Genomic DNA, 25305 nt, shown 5'->3' with positions numbered 1-25305 from the left:
GAAACTTCAAATTTTAAAAAAGTGAAAAACTATTTTATATGGAAAATACTATTTTTTTTTTTTGTGAGAATGAAAAATACTATATGTAATCTAATTTCTTAATTCTTACTCTCAAGTTTTGCTCTCATACAAAAAATTGATATGTAGACACTTGTATTGGGACTCACGTGAAAAATAAAAGTAGCTTATCAATGACCGCCGAATCAGGGAGTAAAACTTGAGAGTCCATATAGTATAACTCATTTTATATTGGGAAGTCAGTCTCGAATCTTTATCCGTGAGATGGATCGGATCAACATCCAAATGTAATATTAATTATGAATAAAATGTCCCAAATGCTCTGTCGGGTCGGGGTGTGGGGGGCCTTAAGGCTTAAGGTTGGGGTTCAGCCTTTTGGAAGAATTATGAATAAAATGTTTATTACTTATAAGGAAAAGCGTAATACTTTTACATATTGATGTAAAAGTATTACTTTTTCATCAAAAGTATCATTACTTATAAGAAAAATTATAATACTTTTGATTAAAAAGTAATATTTTTTACATCAAAATGTAGAAGTATTACATTTTAGTTCAAAAGTATTACATTTGCTAGTATAACTATTACATTTCATATTGACTCGATTCGTGAGACGGTTACACACAAGTTTTTGCCTTTTATATTTAAGTGCAATCTTTAATTTAAGAAAGTTCAAATCAAAGTAAATCTCACCTAAAGAAAGTGAAATTTGTTTTTTCAATGACTTAGAAATCTATCAAATTTATTTAATTATGTATTCCGTATTTATTTTGTTTTGGTATCAGATTTTTATATTTTGACATACTATTGTTGCATACGGTAATTTTTTGGCACAGGATTTATTAATTTAAAAGAGATTTATTAAACTCTCAATTATTTGTAATGTTTTTTTTTTAATAAATGTTTGTATATAATAATGATATACGAATTTAAAAAAAAAAAATTCTAAAAAAACTTAAACTAACCAAACATCTCAATTAATTTTTAAGTAATTTATTGCTTATGTTTCTTGAGTAACACCAAACATGTTAATTGATTTTTCATGCAAAGTTATTTTCACCAAATACATCCTTTTGAATCGTTATATACAAGTTATATCCAAGAGACGAGAGGACATATCATTATTTTCACTAAAATTATGCAAAGTCATTTAAACATCATATATTGTATATATAATATAAATTTTGTTGAGATTGATTACAAGTGGCTTTTATTGATTAGAAGTGTATTTTTAAAAATAGTTTTAGAACCTAATTTAACAAACATGAAAATCCAATATAGAAGTAGTGATAAATCAAACAAAGAGGGGAAGAAAAGAGAGTAGATTTATTTGTTGGGGATAATAATAGTTACACTTAGTCTGAGTTATACGTAATAGTATACTTTAACTGTGCACCTAATAATGTAATGGATTACAATATAATTAGTCTTTAGTCACAATTACTATGTGATATGTTCCTTATATTATACACTATATTCTAATCACATTGGCATAATTGAACTAGCTAGTTAAACTCACTGGCCTAATCATATTACTATATTAAATAGTTATAACATGAAATTAATCAAATTATTTTACTTTGTCTAGAAAACTAAGATATTCTTCTTTCTTTTTCTCATAAGATTATTGAATAATAAAGAACATTTGTTGTATGTTACCCCGACCTTATAAGTGTTTATGTTTTATTGAATGTACATACGTCTCATTATGAAACTAGATAAAAACTATCATATATATATATATATATATATATATATATATATATATATATATATATATAGGGATGCACTCAGGTGCGAATAAGTGCTCAGGAGGGAAATGCGAACGAATCAGCGCGCGACACGTGTCCAGATCTAATAACTTAAAAAAAAACGCGGTGACATTTTCGTAAATAATCGAACATCGAAGTGCAAGTAAAATCACTTACAAGTGCACCTACTTTCACCTATAAGTGCATGTAATTTTGCCTTGTTAGTATTCACTTTCCGCAAACATTCATGCACCTGGGTGTGCTTATAACTATATGTGCAACTATTTATAACTATATGTGCAACTATTTATAACTATATGTGCAACTACTTATAACTATAGGTGCACCTACTTTCACCTATAAGTGCATGTAATTTTGCCTTGTTAGCATTCACTTTCCGTAAACATTCATGCACCTGTGTGTGCTTATAACTATAGGTGCAACTACATATAACTATAGGTGCACCTTCTTTCACCTATAAGTGCATGTAATTTTGGCTTGTTAACATTCATTGATCTGAATTCAGCGGGTAGTAATACCCCTGAAAACCACTCGCAAACATTCATACACCTAGGTGCAACTACTTATAACTATATGTGCAACTACTTAGAACTATAGGTGCAACTACTTAGAACTATAGGTGCAACTAAGTATTGATGCTCAGTGTAAATTTTTACTTGCACCTTTAATACATTTTACATGCACTTGTAATACATTTTACTTGCACTTCGATGTTCAATTATTTACGAAAATGCCACCGCGTTTTTAAAAAAAAATCAGTGTTTCTCATCCATTAGATCTGGACACGTGGACGAACAGAATTCATTCCTATTTCGCGTCTGGGCGAAGCATTCGCACCTGAGTGCGATTCTATATATATATATGATTAATCAATCATGATTAGAATTTAGGGAATAGGTAAAATGTGATAAATGAACAATCCTAATCCACCTTGCAGTCTTGCACATTAGATGTATAACTGTGTTTTCTTAAGTTACAAGATTGAATAAATAATTATATTGTAATTAATAACAAATTGATAACTCGAAAGTAATGAGTAATGACCATGTGACTAGTTGTTAATTAATCATCTTTTAGTGATGAACTTACTCTTTAACAACTATCTACTTGTTTACCATTCATATGCATGAAATAAATAATAATATAGAGCTCATCACATATTCACATCCAAATCAATTATAAATATGATGACATATAAGTTTTGAGTTTATGGATAACAATCAACTTTTAGTCATTTTCTCAAAACATTCTCCTTTTGTCTTACTATTATTGTGTCATGACAAATTAATTTTGATCCTTTATCAACAAAACAGTTTAAATACCATTAAATACAAGGACATTTTGGTCTTCCATTATGATTTTTTTTTTTTTTTTGAAAAATATAAACATATATAAAAAATATATCAAGTAAATGCACTTTATATTAAAAAGATCGAAATGTCATTGTATTTAACAGCATTTCAACGATTATGTTGATGGAGGACAAAAAATGGCTATGCCACGATAATACTGGGACCAAAGGGGTTGTTATGATAAAAATGACTAAACATGGACTGTCACATATAAATCTATGACAAAAAATGGAATTAACTCTATAATTTTTTTTAATATAAAATGTTGGAAAAAAAATAGCATAAATTGGCATAAAATGACATTTTAAGTAGCTATTTTGTGGTACTAATATCAACGGAGTCCACTTTCGATTTGGGTCGGGTCAAAGTTGATTTGGGTTCTTCGTAGTGAGACGAAGAGATTGATATATTGTACGCTCAAAACGGATAATGGGTGAATAAGATATTGATTCTCAAAGTAGACACATTTGAGTTGGAAAAGTGAAGGTAAAAAGTGAAGCTTTTGTCCCACATTGGTTTGGAAAGAGGATTCGCCCCACTATTTATACAAGAGCTCTTTTTTAACTTATTGAATTGTATAGTGTAGAGGCTTTCTCTTGTGCATAAGAGGTGCAAATCAAAGGCTTGATGCAATCCTTATTCAATGGTCAATTTTAAATGCTAACTCCTCATCCTGAGAAAGGAAAGGAACAATTCGTTCTAACCTATAGGATTTCTATTTATAGCTTGCATTTGTTAATTCATTTTTCATTACTTATCATTTGATTTACAAAAAAAATTTGTAGCTTCTATCCGAATGTGTTTTCAGAATGAAATCGTACCCGTATTGTGATTTTAACCATTAAAATATCACAACTAGATAAATCAGTTGTATAGGTTACATTTCTAAAACTGGCTCGCTCAAATCTAGAAGGCCAAATGGCAATTTCAAGAAGTTAAACTTGGGATGATCTTGAAACACGAAAATTATAATACATTTATACTAAATTAAGTATAAATATTATATGGAGTAACAAATAAATAAATATCGTTAAATAGTATTTAAAAAAAAAAAAAAAAAAGATGTCCATGATGGGTTTGTGACTATGTGTAATATTGACTCAACAATCTAAAACAGGTAAGTTGCCATTAAAATTTTATGCCAACTTTTCAATAACTTACGGCAACTTATTGTATGTACTTTTGCAGCATAAATAATGGTACGTAGTTTGGCACTTTCTTGCTTATGCCACATCTAATGCACATGCCATTGTAAGTGATCAAAACTTGGGCGGAGATTTCAAGCCTCAATCATATCAATTAAACTATTTTGTATGCATAGTTCAACTTTTAATTTCTTTAAAAACAAACCATTAAGAATCAGTTTAAAATATACTATGATACCAATATTAATTATATTAGTTTGGTGAAGAAAATTTCCATTGTCATTTAGATGTTGTTTGTTATTTATTCGTTTACTAACAATAATATGTTAGGAATTTTAGCATAAAATAACAATTAAAATGGCTATTTTGTGGTACAAGTATATGGGGGGTCCATTATCAATTTGTGCCGGGTTAAAGTTGATTCGAGTTCTTCGTAATGAGACAGTAATTAATACATTATACGCTCAAAATCGGTAATAGGTGAATGAGAATTAATTCTCAAAGTTAACCTATTTAAGAGAAGTCAAAACTTAAGCTTAAGTAAAGTGCAAATTAAGATCAGCATTTTTGAGTGCTATTTGAAAGCACGGTTCGTAGCACATTACGAAAGGCCGGTGGAAATTAAGTTTAAAGTTGTTAAGGATCTTTAAAGCTTATGTAGGAAAAGTAAATTAAGCATTTGAAATGGTGCTTAATCAATCACTATTTTTTTTTTTTAAAGCACTATTTTTTTTTTTTTTTGAATTAAGCACTATTAGTGCTTAATTTGAAATGTGGCATGATTAGCATTTAAAGCTTTGGAAGCTTTTACGTGGAGTGCCTAATCAAGCACCGAATGGTGCCTCAATTTAGGAAGCACCGAATGGTGCTTTGACCTTTCGGTCAAGTTCCAAAACGTTAACCTTTTGATTTGTATGGACTTCTCAGTCACTTATGTGTTTTGAAATATTTTATTAATGATCGGTGCGAATTAATTGTATATTTATTTTGTAACTGTTGGTATCATTTTGATAATAAGTATAACCGTTTCAAACATTATAATTTGATTATTAAATTGGATTTATGTGTCATTGATTAATGCTATTAACTCCTCTTTCTCCTATAAAAAATTAGTTGTTGGCATATTATTTTTTATGCTAGTTCAACTCTCAAAATCTTTGATTTTCTAATTTTCTCTCTACTCTCAATTCTTTGACTACGAGAAAAATTTTGCCAATAATTCCCGTAAATTTGTACGAAGTGTTCAACTTTGGTTATAGTTCGCCGAACTTTAGATTTGTGTGCTCAAACACTAAAGTCGTAATCCGTTTTATCCTGGGAGACTAACGCTACAACAATCCTATCACCCTTGTGAGGTAGCGAATCGGTTTTAAAGAAAGTTTGAGTATCACACAACTTGGGTTTATTCTCCTTCTTCTTCTTTCTTGTGTTGGGTTAAAACCTCAGGTTTATGAAACCCCTTCTCATTTATATATTTTACTAGTTTTTCACGCACATTGCGCGATTGGGATAATGCCCACAATTTATTTTTAAATAAGTACTTCAAAATATATCAATGCAAGATTATATAAGAGATGTTCATGTATATGTAATGGAATATTGAATTTGTTTATTTAATCGGTAATTCAAAATATATGAATGCAAGATAATATATGAGAGATTAATTTGTAATTTTTTTTTTAAAAACACTAATCTAAATACTTAGTCTAAAAATATAGTATAAATAAATACTATTTTTGGTTTGAATTTCTCTAAGTCTTTTTAATTATCTGGGTAGCATTGTAATTGTCTTCATCTTCAATGCTTGTTTATTATTATTATTTTTCTTTTTGAAAGGAAAAGATTCATTTAACTCAAGAGAATAAATGTTCAATACAAGTATGAATACTAGACTAGAAAACCAATCAAGATGACCAGTATGAGAACTAACAGCTCTGGCTAACGCGTGAGCTAACTTATTCATTGATCGATTGATATGGTGAATAGACACTGATTCAAAGTGTCGTTTAAGTGACTGGCAATAGTTAAGAACGCAACCTCCATAAGAATGATCCAGTGAGACGTTATTAAGGAACTTGCAACCCATCCGATGAGTGTCTTGTTGTAGCTACTCTCCAGATGAGTGTTCTGTTGTAGCTACGCTCTGAAAAAGTGTTCCGTTGTAGCCGATCATGTGGCCGAAAATTTGATCCGTCATGATTCTTTTATTTTGTTCGTGACAAAGATGCTTCAAAAGAACTACAAGGAAACTACATCTCTACAAAAACATCAACTAGCAGGCATCTTCACTAAGTCACTAACCACAACAAGACTAAATGATCTAAGAGACAAGCTCAATGTTATCTCTGGAGAACCTTAAACTTGAGAGGGTGTATTAGGACTCTGTATTTTAGGCACACCAGAATTTATTCGCCCTCTCCCTATATTATTAGGAATATTACCATGTACCATTCTTATTCTGACTATAACTCTTTGTATCCTTATAAATACATTATTTTGATCATCTACTTTACATCATCATGAATTGATCAATAATAAGATTATTCCCAAAACTATTGTTTTCATCATCTCAATTTTTATTTTTTAATTTTATGTTTTTGAAACTGCAAAAAAAAAAAAAAAAAAAAAATGAAGAGTTAATTAAAATTAGTTAATTAATAGGACTTGACTATGATATAATCGCAGCAGTAAAATGGAGACTTTGGGATAGACCAAATCTGTAATTGGATTTCTTTAGGCTCACGAGAATAATCATAATTTGGTAGCTATATTGGAGAATGCATTGGATTCATAACAAAATTTTGACTTTTTATTTTCTTCTGCTCTTTAACATATCCAGATAATGCATTTGGTTGTTCTCCACCCATTGTTTGGTCTTCAATTCTCTTCTTTCCAAAGCCAACAATGGCTGTGACGGAGTGGCGGTTGAACTGCAATCACTTGTGGTCCGCCTGCGGGATTGCTTTTCCTTATTTTGGCCTCTAATTTTACCTCACTACAGATCAAACCTTTTAATTTGATGGATGTGCGTCAATATATCGAACAATCAATGAATGAATAAGGCTTAATTATTTAGTAAATAAACTATATTTAATAGTTTAAAGATTTTTAATATTTGCAAAAAGGTCCATTAATATTAATTCTTTCTTCCCGATGCTAGACTTTTGCTTGTGCACAAGAAGTCCCCCTAACTCCCCCTAACTTTGAGAGGTTGCTCCTACATTGCTGTTGGTGAGACTCGATCCATGCTAATTCTTCATAAACTTCACCACTGTGACCAACTGTGCGAACAATTTTTTTTTTCATGGTGTGGCGCCTTGTATAGTTGTAGTTACAGCTGTCAAAGTGGACCCGCATGGGAGGAGCACCAAAGCCTACCAATAATACAGGCCTAAAGGAGACTAGCTCAACGCAGTGGTTAGGTTGGGTCCGCCAAATTTTTTACTGTAATTTTTGTAAATTTATAGTTTGTAAAAAAGGTATGTAAATGCTAAAATCATTTTAGATAATCTAAACTCTAAAATTTAAATAAAGATAGTCTAAAGATAAGAAAACTGGGGATCGGATTATCTTAGAATTTTTGTTTTGTACATTTGTAACATTTAGTTATTTATTTTAATATATATATTTTTAAATTTGTACTTTGGTGGGCTGGCTAAAAAGCCCACTAATAAAACAAGCCTAAAATTTCAAACCCACTCTACCCTTTTGGTTGGGCATACAGGACGGGCTAGCCCAGCTGACTACATTCATTTAAAAAAAAAAGGCTAATTCATTAATCATAAATAGAAATGTCAGACATAGAAATAAATTTCCTAAAAATGTTATAGAAAACTTGGATCGCGGACTGTTTTATAAATTTGAAGCCGAAATTGTTGAATGAACTCGGTGCTTCTTCACAGATCTGGTCAAACATAGCCAAGCCTGACTTTGATGTGACCATTTTATCATTCCGCGCTTATGATAAGAACTCGACAAAGAAACGAGAGGAAAACTCGTTAAAGAAACGAGAGGGAAACACTCGCCAAATAGACGAGAGAAAACAAACTAGTCAAAGGAACAAAGGAATAACATAGAACCAAACGATAACAAAATAAATGGAAAAGATGATAGAAAAACTGTCAGATCTGGAGAGTCTCTGACGCTTTTTTTGAAAAAACGATCGGAGATAATTTGAGATCTAACGCTTATTCCTAAAACAGCCAGAGGATGGAATATACTAATGGCACCGCCGGCTCAACCCTCCATTAGAGCGTCAGTCGGCAGCCGGAGGATGGAGTTGCAGGGCCTTTACAGATGAAAAAGGAAGAGAAAGCAGTTGTTTGGAGAGAAAGCCTAACTAAATTCATTTTGATAACTCTACTTACTAAATTATTTCTCAAAAAATTAATTAATTAATTAACTGCAAAATTACAATAGTAATATGGTGGACCAGAGTGTATGTAGCAAAATGCACCTAAATAGTTAATGATCCGAGATAACAATAACTTGTTATTTTCATGTCAGATAATTTAGTGTAAGTCTGTTTACAATTTGTTGGTATCGTTTATGTACATTATTGTCACTATTATATGTATAATAATGATATAATATTTCACTGACATTGTCACATTATATTAATGAACAATATACCCACCAACTGTAACTCATACTATTTTGCACATTAATACTATGAAAATTCTTGAGATAATTCCATTTATATCAACGCCACGTGTACAACATGTAAGAACGTACGTACATACTCCATATCCCGTAAGGGAATTCACCAAAACAGCTGAATTGCTGAAATATATTGAAAATAGATAGAGAGTCTATATATTGGTTGTCAGGTGTGAGTGTGTATATATAGACACTCCACTGAGAGCACAAGGCAGTAAAAGACAAGAGTTTACCATGTATACTCTCAAATTCTACCTTTCCACTTTTACTCTCTGATGCGACAAATAAGGATATAGGTTATTTTTATCCCGTGAGTTCCACAAAAGTGTTCACAGAATAAGAGTAGAAGTTGAAAATAGAAAACGAGAGTTCACATAATATTTTTGAAAAAAAAAACAAAAAAAAAAACAAAAAGGCCGGGCCAGTAGAAGTATTGGTCGGGGCGAGATAATTAGGGGAGAGTGTGGGAGAAATCATTGTGGTCAATGGGCGTCATACAAACGTTGTTGTTGACATTATTGTCCATTTTGGAGTCATCATCGTTTGGTTGAATGAAGGTGACGACTTTGTCTTTGCGAAACATTAGGTAAATCACGGCAACAACGTAGATAGCCATCAAAGGGAAAACTACAATTCCCACCAACACGTTTCCGGCTTTAGGCAAGTTGTTATGAATTAGCCAATCCACGAAGGCTGTGCTGAGGTAATAGATGTTGATGCCGATGATTCCTAGCCCCAATATCCATGACACTACGATGATCTACACAAAAAAATGATCACTATTAGCTGTTTGACTTGATTAAACATTCAATATAAGTATTTGATTAACTAGCTTTTTGTAACAATTTATTGCTTCAAAATGCTAAAATTCAAAAAACTGTTCAAAGCATTTTTCGATCAGCTTTTAATTTTGAGAAGTCATTTTGAATGTAATCATCTATTAGCTAACGGCTAATTTACCAAACATCTTTCTACAATTAGCTAATATTATCAACTACTCAAACCCACTAAGTCAATCAACTAATAGCTAACAACTAACAACTATATACAAAACACCTCCATAATTAACCAAAATATTAAAAAACATAAATTAAAATTGATATTATGAAAAAATTGTCCATATAATGATAATATAGGAATATAGGTACTAAATTGTTATTTTAGCCAATTAAAAAAAAAATGGGAAGCTTACATATATGGAGTTCTTGTAGGGTCCCATCTTTGTTGAACTGCTACTGAATTTAAGTAGAGGAATTAGGGCAAATGGGAGTTCAAACGATAGTATCATCTGCATAACATCGGATCAGATAATAAAGGAAGTAAGTATTAAAATTTGATTGGTTAGCAAAAACCAAAAAATAAAATGTCATTATTATATTTTTGAATGCTAGTGGCTCTATTTCAATGTAGTAGATCTATTCATAGCACCAATAACGCCTCCACTAAGGCTCAAACTCACAAAACTTCTCATATGGGAGTCCAACTCGGGTGCCATCTGAGCACAAAATGTTTGGCAAAAATTATTATTATATAAACATGTAGCTTACACAAATTAAAATGTATATAATATTAATGCATGTTTAAAAATAACAATAAAAATTGGCTGACTAGAGAAATTCGCACCCACTATCCGAGATTGTGCACTTGGTAAATCCTGCATTGTAACCCTAGTCAGTAAAGGGCCACAAGAAGGTAAACTGTACAGCCCTAAATTGCTTATAGCTAGCCGACTAAATTATCTAAGAAGACTAATCGCTCAGGTTGGGAATCGAACTTATAACATTGTAATTACCAAGTCAATAGCTTGATCAACGCAATTTGGTTGGGGTTGCCCTATTAGTACATGTTTATATATACATACATGGTAATACACAAGTTGTATATATATAGAAGTAAAGTAGTGTAGTTATGTAATTAGTTGAAAAGACGAACCGATGCAATGATAATTAGACGACCAGCGCCTGAGGAGCCTCCGATGATGGACACAATAAGGCTGGGAGTGATGGCAATGCACCGAGTCATCAGGTTCCTACTCCATTTCTTCATCTTAAGGTCCAAGAATCCCTATATACCATACATACATATATTCACATACAACCCCCTTTAAACTAGAAAAGTAATTAAATTAAGAAGAGGGAAAGAAAACAATTAATATAATTAAATTCTACAGCATATATATTTTGCACTTGAATTTATAAAATTTAGCGCACCAGTCAGTGCAACATGAAATAAGAATGCAATTAAGGTTGGATTCAACCTTTTGGAAGAATGAAATAAGAATGCAGTTCATTAATATTCAATTCGATTTACTTTTTGCACCAAGCCAGGTACAATTCAAAAAATTGTACTGGGTACATATATATGATCGAGGCACCCTTGTGCTCGTGCCAATTTTTATCATAGACTATGATAAATTTTAATCAAATATATTGTGTGTTGAGCATATAGTCATTAATGTGCAATCCGGCATATAGTCATTAATGTGCAATCCAACTATCAGCTTAAACTTTTAGTTGAGATGGAGCGCATGCTTCAATTTGGTATAGCAACCCACCGCACACGTGAGAGGCGCAATCCAACTATTTGTGTAATAAAAAAATTAGATAAAATAACAACCTGCATGATATACTGTCCAGCATATGTACCGGTGATGGTGGAGCTTTGGCCTGAGGCCAACAAAGCAATGGCGTAAACAGTGGAGCTTGATTTTCCAAGAACATTCTGCCAACATAATAATATATATTAATTAATTAATAAGCTACTAATTAACTAAGGAGAATCACTATAAATTTTGATTGTTTCCCCTTAGCTTAATTATATTGTGTGAATATAAGCTAAGTTACCTTAAGAAGAAAAGAAGCAGAATTCAAAGAGAGGTCGCTGCAATGATCCAAATCATCCTTAGAGAGCTTTCCATTTGAACAAACCGTACCCGATACAGACACAACTGCAACGTTTATTAGGAACGCAACGAATAATGCAAATCCACTTTCGATCAAGAAATATCGACATGCATCCTGCATGCAGTACGTAATGCCCACAATTATTCAATTACTAATTATTAATTTATTATATATACTTCAACAACAAGATTCAATAGCTAAGAATTGAAGATTTTTGAATATTAAATTCTTAATTATATATGTCCTTTTAAGTTTATGTGAAAATAAAGATGAAATATCAGTAAACTTGGGTTTGTTTTTTACTTACATTCACACCGCGTACTGAATTAGGTACCTTCCTTGTAAGTACAAGAGCGGAGTGGAGAAAGAGATTATGTCTGCACATATATTAATTAAGATAGTTAGGATATGGAAAAAACTTGTGTGAGACTGTCTCACGTATCCTTGTTTGTGAGACGGATCATTGGGTCAAGATGAAAATGTAATACTAATCAGAAATAAAATGTTTGTTACTTATAAGGGGAAGCTAAGTGTAATATTTTAAGAAAAATGTAATACTTTTACATTTTGATTTAAAAGTATTACATTTTTATTACACTTTCTCTAACAAACACTTTATTCCTGATTAGTGTTACATTTAATTTTTAAATTAATCCGACCAGTCGGATAAGGATTCGTGAGACAATTTCACAGCAGTCAACATAGTCACTCGATCTTAGGATAGTTATGTGAGGTAAGTATGAAATGTATGGATGTATATATATATAGTAGTGGATGGCATGCGTTAAATATAAATATAATATATGGGATACGTACGGCATGACAAGGGCACCTAATAAGGCAATGGCATCAGCGGTGGCGCCTTGTCCACTTAGTTTAGGGATGAACATTCCTTTGAATACATCTTCTGCAGGAGGCTTCACATAAGCCATTTCCCCAAAGAAGCAAGCAGCCATTAGAAACACTAGCACTGCTATCAACAGTTCAAGCTTCCTTACCTGCATCATATCAGATCACCATTATTATTATATTTTTACTAGTATTTTCTATGCCTAAAAATAGATGTCAAATATTAATACTCTATATCAAAATCTTAGATTTATTTATAATAATAATAATAATAATAATAATAATAATAATAATAATAATAATAATAATAAGAATCTAAACTATTTTTAAAATTTTGATAGATATGTTTATATTTTAGGAAATAACTTATATAGTACAAATCTTATAACATAATGTATTAAAAAAACAGATAAAACGGACATAAATGAAGAGTATAACTTTAACGCAATCTTATTAGTTTTTAGATATTGCACACCAAAGTACTTAATTACTATCTCTATATCTCTATATACATTTATACATACATAAAATACTAAGGAATTGAACAGAGCTTATAGATAATGATGTGTAGCTTAAAATAAGATATAAGTTCTAAGATAAGCTGTACCAAATAGCTGTTATAAAAGTAGGAAAATATATATTTTTAGTTACATTAGAACCCAAATAAATATGTGAAGAGAGAGTGAAAGAAATTATATTGCCATATTTTAGGTATGTTTATTAGTAGTGGGAGTTGTTGGCGGCAGACCATTTTAACTAATACTTCTTATCGTATTGGAAGGAGAATATTTACAACATTATTGTGATGTGATATATTAACTAATTATAATTTTAAAAATTTGGAGGATAGTCTCATTCAAGTTCATCGCATAGTTGATTTGAAAATTACAAACTTTTAAATTTAACTTACCATGAAAGTTGTTTATTGATGATTTTCTTGATTTGAACTAATTAGCTATGTATAAGAAGTGGTCTTAAATAATTTAGTCCATATTTATTCATAAGTATAAATAAGAATGAGTCACTCAATTATAGTAACATTTTTAATTCAAATCTTCAATTTTAAAAAAACACTTCACTCTTTAGCTCTAAATACCTAAAATGCCTTAACATTGTGAAATTAAAGTTTCTCCATTTTTCCCATTACTACTTAGACTAAAATGAAACAAATTAAATCAAAGTTAATGATTGAACAAAAGTAAAATATCATTGTAATAGAGAGATCAGATGACGAAAATATAATAAACTAAACTAAAAAAACAAAGCTACTTATTAAAAGAAAAAAAAAAAAACAATAGAATCCCAACAAAGATGCTCTTAAGTCATAAGATTCTGTATCTTTGTAATCATAATTTTTTTAAAAGAGAAATATTTTTTTTTATAAAATACATATATAAATAACGTACCCCATATCTCTGGAGGCTGAGTAGTAAGAGGGTGCTCAAGCCGGTACACAAAACTCCAACCCACAGTGGGATGTGGAACAATATATTAAGTGCAAAGGCCGTCCCAATCACTGTCATGCACAACGTACCAGTTCATCCATTAAAAAATTAAATATAAAATATATATATTAATTGCATTTTCAAGAGTGTATATATATATATATATATATATATATATATATATATATATATATATATATATATATATATATTGGTTCCTGTGAGAACATGTTTTCCCGTGCGGTTAGTGCGGCATACACCATTAAATATGCATAAATGCACCATACAGTGTTCGAGAATACACCAGAATGAAAGGGCAAAAAATGCACCACACAAAAAAAAAAAAATACACTACACATAATAGTGTATTTTCGAACATTGTGTGGTACATTTATGCATGTCTAATGGTGTATGCCGCACTGACCGCACCAGAAGACCTGTTATCACATGAACTTGACCATATATATATAATAGAGGCTAACCTTCGGGAATATCTGCAGCTATGACTGCAAGTTCAGCTAGCAACCAAAGGCAGTATTTCACATATTTTGGGTATTCGGCCTTGCACAGCTCTGACAAGTGCTTCCCTGTAAATTTAACATTCAAATTTGTAGCTTAATAATTAATATAATGCAAATGATTTATCCACATAATTCTATTTTTGCTCGTTAATTAACTATAAATAGTGTTTCAAAAAAAAAAAAAACTATAAATAGAATTTTACTATTGTAGATAGTGGTAACTTTTCAATAATTAAAAATTAAGCGAATAGTACGTGCTCTAAAATATTGTGTTAACGGCCGAAGGGTAATAACTAATAATTACGTACAATTTTTTAATAGTCAAAGAGTCAATAGTACTCAAAATAAAAATAAAAAATCAAAAAATCGCTCTCATCAACAGGAACTAAAGTGATTATATAATGAATGAAATTAACTTCAGAAAAAAGTCAAATAGATCATCAAAGCTTATACACTAACAGTAATTAGATTTCTAAAATTTAAAAAGTTACAATTAAACACATTAGTATTTTATCGATTTGATATAATTAAACCAAATTGCCGGTTACCTAAAGCTAACTAGTAAAATGTTGGCCGTGGCAATAAATAAATAAAATAAAATTTTAAAAACAATTGAAGAAGCCATGCCGACTTCTTCATCTAGATCTGGATGGAGAAGGCAGAGGTCGTGGGAAAAGATGAATAGGTGCTAGAAAAGGTTTACCATTAGCGATCATTATATTATTTTTTAAATAAATTTATTTTTTATTAAAATTGACACATCATCATGTTTTTTGTTTTATCAAAAAATTAACTTATAATTGTAATAACTTGACAATTTTAAAGGTCTAATTACATTTTCGCATAAAGTTTAAGAGTTGATTTGACTATTTTGTCAAATAATTTTTATTTATATTCATTAATTAAACGTTTCATTCAGAATATTGTGGGCCGGCATAATACACATAACAAACAGATTATGCTTCAACAACTACATTAAATTAAAGAGATTATTATTATTATTATTATTATTATTATTATTATTATTATTATTATTATAAAATTATTTATTTTACCAGTGCTGACTCCAAGGTTAGCTGCAAGTGATTGGATGATAAGAGCAAAGACTAATCCGATGAGAACGACCCATAGCAGCTGAATAGAAAGCAGATTATTACAAATGTCCATCAGATTATTAAAGAATTTTTAGAAAACAAATAAATAAAAAGGCAACACGCATTATCTTATAATAATAATAATTATTGTTTTGTTACTTATACAACTACTAAATTGAGAATTCTGATTTACGGAAGAGTCCCCCCACTGCTACTCGAAGGTGCACTCACAGTAAAATTTATCTTGTGACCCTAACCGGTAAAAGACTATAAGAATATAAATCAACCTAGATTGTTCATAATTGACCGACTCAAATAAGAAGGTCAATAGGCAACTTCCATGAAAATCGAACTTGGAAATTTAAAACTTGGTTAGAGTTACCCTTTTAACCAATTAAATTGATAACTTATTTACCTCATATCGGTGGTCTGCCCCAGCTTGCAAATCCGTCTCCACTATAAAATGAAAAATTTTAGAACAATAATTTAAAAAAAAAATACAAACATTATAAGCAAAAGATTATAAATTAGAAAAAAAAAAACAAGGAGTATAAATAAATACTTTTAACTCATAGTCCAAATTAGTAAAAAGTGTCTCTTCACTTCAAATATAATTAATAGTTTTTTTTTTAAATATAAATTAATCGAGAGCTACATGAATAATTATACCCTAATTTCTTCAAATAAAAAGACGTTTTCTTTAAAGAGATATGTTTGCAAGGTTGCATGAACATGTATGTATTTAAGAAGAAAGGTTGTGGTGATAATAAGGCGGATACATACATATATACATAATATTTTTAATAAAATAAAAGGTATAAATTATACTTATATAAATATAAAATATGACATTGTGACACTATTTGGTAAAATAGTTAGCTTATCAATGAATTTTGGCTTGTTTGACAACTATTAGCTTTTTGACTTGGTTAAACAATCAATATGAGTGTTTAATTAGCTTTGTAACGTTTATTGTTCACACTAAAATTCAAAAAGCAACTTTGAGCAGTTTTTCATTCAGCTTTTTGAGAAAGTAATTTTGTATGTAATATATCAGCTAATTTACCAAACATCTTTCTACAATCAGTTAATGTTATTAATAACTAGTCAAACACACTAACTAAATCAGTTAACAGCTAACAACTATTTACCAAACACTCCACCCTGTCAATTTTATTAAAAAATAATAAGCATGAAAGCGTTGTCATCATGTCATAAAAGTTGACTTGTTATAGCAATACCTAAACAAGAGAAGTTTAATGAAGTGGACAGAATTAAGCTAAGATAAACTAAAATTAAATACTCACGGTTCCCAGGATCCAGATATGCTAAGGAAACCATGAAACCAGGTCCAACATACGACAAGAACTTTCTCCACCCAGGTTTCTGTGTTAATTCATGTATGTAATATTTACCAAACAAAAAACATTATATTAAACCACAATTCAATCAAAACAAAAACAGAAAAATAAAATAAAATGAATTAATGCCGGCGGCAATATTAATATATATTATATTAACTTTATTGTGCTCCTCTTGAAGATCAAGCTGGAGCTTGTTGATGCTATCTGGATTATTGTTGGAGGAGGGGAGAGGGCTTTCATCCACCGCCACAATTCGGTGGCTGCCACCGCCAACCACCCCCGCTTGCTGCTGCTGCAAACTCCCCATATCTCTCTCTCTCTCTTTCAGCTATAACTTTTTGTGTGAAATATGATCTGATAATCAGCTTCAGTTCTCTATTTATAAGGGGCCATTCCAAATTTCCAATCAATGTGGATATTTATTTTGTTTGCATATGTCATGAGTGATGAGTACGTGGCAACTAGCAAGTCAAGACAATATAAAAGTAGTGTTAAAAATAAGTTCATACATAAAAGAAAATATGTGGGGAATATTTGATAAATGAAGGATTTATCATTTTTTTTGAGGTGTTGGGTAGCAGAGTTGAGTCCAACATTATGTCATCAAAATTTGATTTTATCTGATACACAGGTATATATAGGAAATAAAGTTGAAAATTCAATTTCGCTACTAAGTATAATTTTTTTGGCAAAGTCATAATAAGTATTTGATCATGATAATTTATATCAGTGTAGGATATACTGTTGCGGCATCAAGCGAGCTATTATTCGTAACAACAATTTGGAGATTGTTGATGCAAGCAGTAGAGTGCTATTTGTAGAATCGCAATAGCCCACAATTAAAAAAAACCACAGAAAAAATGTTATTACAAATATAAGTATAGAAAGAATAAAAATCAAAATATAAAAATATTATGAAACATATATTAAAATTTGATAGTGATAATGAAAAGTTTACGGTATTTTAAAAAAAAAATGTAGTTAAAATTTAGAAGTTAGAGATAAAAAATTTGTATAAAGAATAAAATCAAAATATACAAGTATTTATATAAATATTATGAAACATATAGTAAATTTTGACAGTGATAGATGAAAAGTTTTTTTTTTTTAATTTAGGTATTTAGGGAAAAAAGTTCGCTGACCGGCTGTTCTGGGATTAACGCCCGCTAGGGGGTGTGGTGACCTCCTACGGCATGCCAAACTAAATCGACAATGGCTCCATACCTCAGGAATAGGGTCGAGAGGAGGGGGGGGGGGGGGGGGACAAAGACTTCTAGTAGTAATTTCAATTAGATTTTTAGTTCCCCCCATACCCCCCAAGGGAGGTGAATCCGAAGGGAAGGCGGCCCTCGTAACACGGACAAGTTCATCATGATAAGTGCAGTCTCATGTAGGGGAGGTTCATTAACTCCCCTACAATCCGACGTGCATTTAAATAAATAAAGCCTTATTAAGACTTTAAAAAAAAAAACCTGAAAGGGGTATTTAAAGACAACTAAGGGGTTCAATAAATCTTAAAGAAAAATGGTCTAAAATCGATGATAAGGAGGTTGGTTAGAAGGTTGGTTAGGTTAACATACTTGAATATGGGTAAATAAAGTCAATAAAAGTAGTTAAAGTCGGTAAGGTCAATACAAAGAAAGTACGGCAAGGGAATGACCATTTCCCCAAAGTTTGGAAGTTATGAGAAAATTTCGTAGGGAAAATTTCGAAGTTTGGGGTTTGAATGATTGATTTCAATTATTTATATTATAGAAGAAAAAGTTTACAAAATTGTAGTTTGACAAATTTTGTAAAAGTCAATAATTTTTTGAATACCTATAGACGTTTAAAGACTTTATAAAAATATGAATCGTATACCGACAAACTTGTAAATACTTTTTTAAAAGTTTGAATCGAATACCGATAGACTTTTACAGTTTTCATAAAAGTTTAGATCGAATTCCACCAACGTTTACATGCCGTTTGGTTGGAAGGAAGGAATGAGGGGGGAAATGAATTCTAATTCGATAGGAAAAGAATAAGGTGAAATAAAGTAGGAATTCAAATTACAGTGTTTGGTATGCAATAATAGGATTACAGGGAATTGAAGGGGAATAAATGATACAATGACTGAAATGCTTTTATGTAATAATAATAATAATAATAATAATAATAATAATAATAATAATAATAATAATAATAATAATAATAATAATAATATTATTATTATTATTATTATTATTATTATTATTATTATTATTATTATTATTATTATTACTTACTTACTTACTTACTAATACTTACTCTTCAATTCATTATATACTAATCTGTATTCTATTAGTACTATACTTACTCTCCTAATTTCTTGCTTAATATCCCGATCTTTTCCTTAATTACGTTGTATAAACTTTCTCATTATTGCCCTTGTATTCACTAATTCAGAATCTTCAATTAATTAATCTCATTGCATCTTATCCATCCATCTAAACATATCTTAGGGCTATATTTTGTCCTCAAGTTTGTATTTTAAGGGGGTTTGCATGTGAATGCTTCCATATATATATATATATATATATATATATATATATATATATATATATATATATATATATATATATATATATATATATATATATATATATATATATATATATATATATAATAGCTCGAGCTCGTCTCGACTCGTTTATACCTCTAGTATGATATGTTATCACTTATCAAAGATGTGGAGACCAAATAATCAAATTTTAAAATTAGTCATTATTTAATTTGCACTGGGATTCTTCTCTGATGTATATATTTAAAATTGTAAATATACTGAGTTAATCATGGTTAAGCTTGCTAGCTGCTCTTCCACCGACTATATAATATTTGTCATTAACAATTTTAAAGAATATATTAGAGCGAGACAAACGTAAGGCAGCAATTAAGAAAAAACAAACAATAAATAAAATGAGTGAGATGCGTGAGGTGATTGGTGGTAAGGATATGTGACAGGGCGGGGGCATGCCGCACACGAGATAGAAGACATGGGTCATGCTGTCAATCAACACATTACTAATTTAACCATACATCACATTTGGAGTATCTATATGTATACTACTCAAAGAGTCAAAGCTAAGCTTGCATTATACAAGCATTCCAAGAGCCTATTATTATTATTATTATTATTATTATTGAGATAGTTTTGTCTTTTAAGTATTGCTTATAGCATTTTTTTTTTTTTGGAAATACTCACGATTCTTTATAAGATAGTATCTGTTTTATACTCTCTCAAACATTTTTAGTCTAAAGAATCTAAGCCCTCACCACCGGAGTTCAAACATATGACCATCCATTTAGATGGATAATCGGGATGCCATCACACTACATGATAGTTGACACATTTCTATTACTTGCTCACAAACACGAAATACTATAATATAATTCTTAAAGTGTATTTATTTGACAAACCAAATTATGAAATGAAATTTCTATTCTATTATTTGTTTATTCAATTCCATTCACTATTGAATATGATTCATATCTCTCAAAATGCATTCTGTGAACCATGTAAGCATTTAATCCACTCAAACACATAACACGTGGTAAGCATTAACTTTACTAACCTCAAGCCATAATTTCTTATTGATGACATTTGAGTAGTCACTAGTCTTGCGACAAACTGCAACACTCCTCGAGCTGCTTAGCTACCAAAGAATTAACGTGAACATGGTAGTTTATTGTGATATTTTCTTTCACTTTCATTCAGTACTCTAGATGGTGTATGAGTCGTTAACTGACCAATGAGAGACTCAGGTATTATAATTGCATCCTACCAATATATGTAACTGAATATTCCTAAGTTACCTATTGTTGATCAAACTCATTAATTATAAAAAGTTCAACATATATATTTTTGCACCAAAATAAATGACTTAATATTATTAATATAAGGTGTTTTTGGTTCATGGGTTTCCACACCATGAATGAGAATTAAAATCATAGTGTTTGGTTGACAATTTTTTGAAATACAACTATGAGATTTAATTACCCCTTCAATTAAAACGTGTATCATTATTCTATCTTATTAGTAATTTAATTTTTAAGTTTGGATCAGTGTTTTTAGATTTTTGTTTTGATTTTTTTTTTGTTAATATTAGCGCTTTGGATGTCATTATATTAGGATTAAGGGTCTTGATTTTTTGTTTGTGTATTTTTAATACCTTTATTCCCATTATAGGGTCATACATAATCAAACATCAATATTAATAACTATTCAAATTCCACCCTACTACCAAACATGCAAAATACTTTCACCAAAATTAAACCCATTACCATAACAAGTATTTGATTTTCATTTCGATTCCGATTCCCATGTGCGAACCAAACACGCCCATAATAATAATTCTAAATACAACAACAACAACAACAACAACAACAACAACAACAACAATAATAATAATAATAATAATAATAATAATAATAATAATAAAGGAAAATGTTACATTCTCCAACTTGGTACAAACACCAAACCCAAAGTGTACACACTTAAACGGGAAAAACGTGCGAATGCAAAAGAATTTCATTAAAATTGAATGTATATATGAAAATTACAAAGTGATGAAAGTCACATCTTTTCAACAAGATCCTTAAATTTAAATAGAGGGTATGCCTTTATTCAAAGGATCAATTAACATCAACTTAGTGTTAATGTACTAATGAACACTATTTTGTCTTTAACATGCTCTCTAATAACTAAGAATATGTTGATATGTTTGCTTCGACTCCCACTTTTGTCATTTTTAGCCAGGAAGACTGCATTTGAGTTGTCACAGTAGACTTTCAATGACTTAGATATAGAATCCATAACCCTAAACCCGGATAAGCAATCCTTGAGCCATACACCTTGCGAAGTGACCTCAAAACAAGAAACAAATGAGTTTACTAGTTTAGTATGACCATGATGAGTAGATGATATTAGAGATTTAGAGGGGACTTACCGTCTTATCGAAGACTCGAAGAGGCAGATAGCCGGAGCCTGACTCACGAACCCATAGAGAGTCGGAGTCTCGGAGTGGAGAAGGAGTGGTTACTGCCTACTACAGTAGGCCGGTGAGAAGCGAAGAGTCGGTCGCCAGTGGCTCTGGTCTGGGCGTTTCACTTCTAGCAGTCAAGGTGAGAGTTTGAGAGACAGAGGTGAGACTGCGAGAGCGTTTGAGGAGAGGGAAATGTTAGCGGCGCAACACAAATAGGGTTATGTCTGAAACCCTAACATATAAAAGCCCTTATATACTAATGTAATTCGAGTTTCGAGGCGGATTCAAAATTTAATTCCCAAACCCGAAACCCGAACCGAAATCATATAATTGTGCCGTTTTTTTTAATTTTATTTTATTTTTTATTTTATTTTTTATTTTTACTAGACCCATCAACGGTAAAAGCTGACCCGAATCAGGTTGACCGGGTCAAACCCACGAATTTTTCAGGTCATACCCGATTTTTACCCCACCCCTAAACACAACCAATAAAGTCCACGTTCGAACAATGTCTAAGACGTATGTCAGCCTAAACCAAAGCTTGTAGTCTTTGACATCTTAGAACCCTCTTCACAATTCCCTATTGGTCCAAACCCAAATTATGCAGATATTGCTGCAACATCTTGATAACAAAGGCAATGTCAGACCTTGTATAGATTTGAACATACCCAAGGCACCCAACCTCTTTAGCATATAGCATATTCTTCATAGACTCTTCACTAGTACAAAAGAACTCATTCGCAAACCCTTGTATAGTGCATTCCGCGACCCTTGTGATGGGGTAGCAGAAAGTTAAGAATCCACGACCCTTTTAAATGAAAAGCCCGGGTCGCATTTTTTATTTTTTAACAAGGGTATCCACGACCCTTTCTGCTATGCAAAAAGGGTCGTGAATACCCTGTTACGAAATAATTCTACTAAAAAGTTGTTTCTAGAAAAATAACAAGCACAATAAAGAAAAGTGTTTAGGCTGTTAGTACGAGTCGAGCCAAACACTCGCCTTAAAACCTTATTTGCTACCTCCCAAATGTGCTAGGAGCGTTGTAGCCTAGGTTTCCAAGGATAAAATGTACTATGGTTTAACGTTTGAGCACTCAAACAGTTAAACCCAGCGAACTAGAACACGTGATGAACACAAGATGTTTGAGGAGGAAGTTGAGCAAAGTTTCGAGAGGAGAAAAGCTTAATGTTTTCAGTGTGTAAAATCATATGCTCAACTATAGCTTATATGTGAGAAGAAGAATTAATAGCATTAATCAACGACATTAACATCTAAAATAAATCAGATATGTAACCCCCATAAAGTGCAACTTTAGTATGGAGTTTAATTCTAAAAAATAAATTGGAATTAAATCACAATTAATTCCTAACGGATCAGGATTAACACTGTCAGAACTGTACTTCGAGTAGTACCCACGAATGGTAGTTCGAGCAGTACCCACGAATAGTTGCCTAAAGATTACGAGTGGTTAAACATTCGGTCAAACCTGAGGTGACCGAATGGTCAAATACCCCCTTTAAAATTATACGAATAGGTTTGCCCAAAATCCAGTTCAAGCACGACTCGTTTGGCTTGGTTCGGCCCGACCCATTTGCTACAATGTGTGGACTAGGGCTAACCCATTTTATACTACAAACAAGGTTGAACTTTACAATGTGCGGACTAGGGCTAACCCGTTTGAACTTTACAATGTGCGGACTAGGGCTAACCCGTATACTACGGACAAGGTTGAACTTTAATTTTTTTTACCCATATATATGGGTATATACATATATGATCCGGGTCTTGTCCACTCGACTATGGGTATATACATATATGATCCGGGTCTTGTCCACTCGACTAAGACATAGGAGCTGACACAAGGGGAATCGTCACTTGTGGGGATCAAACCCGGGTTATCCCAAAATTCTTCCTCACAAAATGAACTCATTTGCCACTTGAACTACCCTATTTTGGGTTATTAAAAATATTGTGATACTGGTTTATGCCTATTAAATTCTTATGCATTTAGTATTTACTATTTAGCTAGTTAACTACCTAACTAGCATACTAATTAGTAATTATTACTTTAAAATATTTTAAAGATGTAAGATTTTATTTGTTTCAAATTGAAAAAAAAATTACCTTTATTATTTAGTAGTTAGTAGTTACAATTTGTAAATTTATTCTTAATAATGGTATTACATTATTAATTATTAATTCTTTATTATATTTTTGTAATAATTCTTAAGTTAAATTAGTTGAAAATAAATATGTGAACTCGTAATACTAAATTTAGAAGGAATACATAATTTAAATTAGTCGATTTATAATTTTTAATATTTTTTTTTTATTTTTATGACTATAGAAAGGACCGGACTTTAATTTTATTTTTGAGCCGAGACAAGTACAATCCAATCTTTAATTGGACTGAGCCAATCTGATCCAAGAAAAGAAAACGGACCAGTAGCGGGCTGACCTAAGCCCGTCCGTTTTACACCGGCAAATTATATCGTGCACTGCGGTGCATAATCGATTATGCACCGCGCTTCAAAACGACGTCGTTTTGTTTAATGAAAAGAAACGGTGTTTGTTTCGCGCCGTTCCCTGCTGTTCCGCAAAAAGTAACCATGTTATTCAGTTTCATTTTGTATACACTGCAGTTTCAGTTCAACATAACTGCAGTTTCATTTCGACGTAACTACAGTTTCATTCGATATTTATACACTAAAATATGTGAAAATGTTATTTAATTTTATTTTATATACACTATATTTTCATTAAAACACAACTACATGATCATTTCGATATAACTACAGCTTCATTGCACAATATACACTCAAATATGTGAAATGTTATTCAGTTTCATTTTATATACACTGCGATTTCATTTCACCACAACTACAGTATCATTTTGATATATCTGCAGTTTCATTTGATAATATAAAAATAATACGTGAGGCAGTGTCAGTTTAGATACAGTGTAATTTCAGTTGGTAATTAACTTACAAAAAATTACGCTCCGTTAATATTAACGGCGCGTCGTTTTGACCGCGGTGCACTTGCACCGCGATCCACGATATAACGACTGTTGTACACCTCAACAACCCCAACCAGTTTTAACACTAGAAGGTTGGAATTGTAATTTAGCCTGAAAAAGTCGTTTGAGCTTCCCTTCGATGGCTGGATGGGGCAACTGGCAT

The 25305-nt window shown here is 31.2% G+C and overlaps 1 protein-coding gene across 1 annotated transcript; it reads right to left on the bottom strand.

Moving 5' to 3' along the window:
• Nucleotides 1–8956: 8956 nt before the first annotated feature.
• LOC109177341 (metal transporter Nramp5-like) lies at nucleotides 8957–17465 on the bottom strand. The gene is made up of 13 exons (XM_019326668.1): nucleotides 17280–17465; nucleotides 17066–17144; nucleotides 16174–16214; nucleotides 15720–15798; nucleotides 14626–14730; nucleotides 14105–14214; nucleotides 12666–12847; nucleotides 12157–12226; nucleotides 11790–11963; nucleotides 11563–11667; nucleotides 10879–11010; nucleotides 10139–10234; nucleotides 8957–9706 (listed from the first exon to the last, which is right to left on the bottom strand). Exons 1-13 carry the CDS (start codon nucleotides 17427–17429, stop codon nucleotides 9398–9400), a joined length of 1632 nt encoding a protein of 543 aa, XP_019182213.1. The 5' UTR covers nucleotides 17430–17465; the 3' UTR covers nucleotides 8957–9397.
• Between the last annotated feature and the right edge of the window lie 7840 nt (nucleotides 17466–25305).

This window comes from Ipomoea nil, unplaced genomic scaffold, assembly GCF_001879475.1.
Source record: "Ipomoea nil cultivar Tokyo-kokei standard unplaced genomic scaffold, Asagao_1.1 scaffold0804, whole genome shotgun sequence".
In the NCBI taxonomy this organism is placed as follows: domain Eukaryota; kingdom Viridiplantae; phylum Streptophyta; class Magnoliopsida; order Solanales; family Convolvulaceae; genus Ipomoea; species Ipomoea nil.
This window is presented reverse-complemented; position numbering and strand designations above follow the sequence as displayed.

Excerpts from the sequence above, each read along its gene's own strand:
- LOC109177341 (XM_019326668.1), bottom strand. The coding sequence starts at position 17,429 with ATGGGGAGTTTGCAGCAGCAGCAAGCGGGGGTGGTTGGCGGTGGCAGC. Across the intron at positions 14,731-15,719 it reads TAACCTTGGAGTCAGCACTG|GGAAGCACTTGTCAGAGCTG; the intron begins GTAAAATAAATA and ends TTAAATTTACAG. Across the intron at positions 9,707-10,138 it reads CCTACAAGAACTCCATATAT|ATCATCGTAGTGTCATGGAT; the intron begins GTAAGCTTCCCA and ends TTTTTTGTGTAG.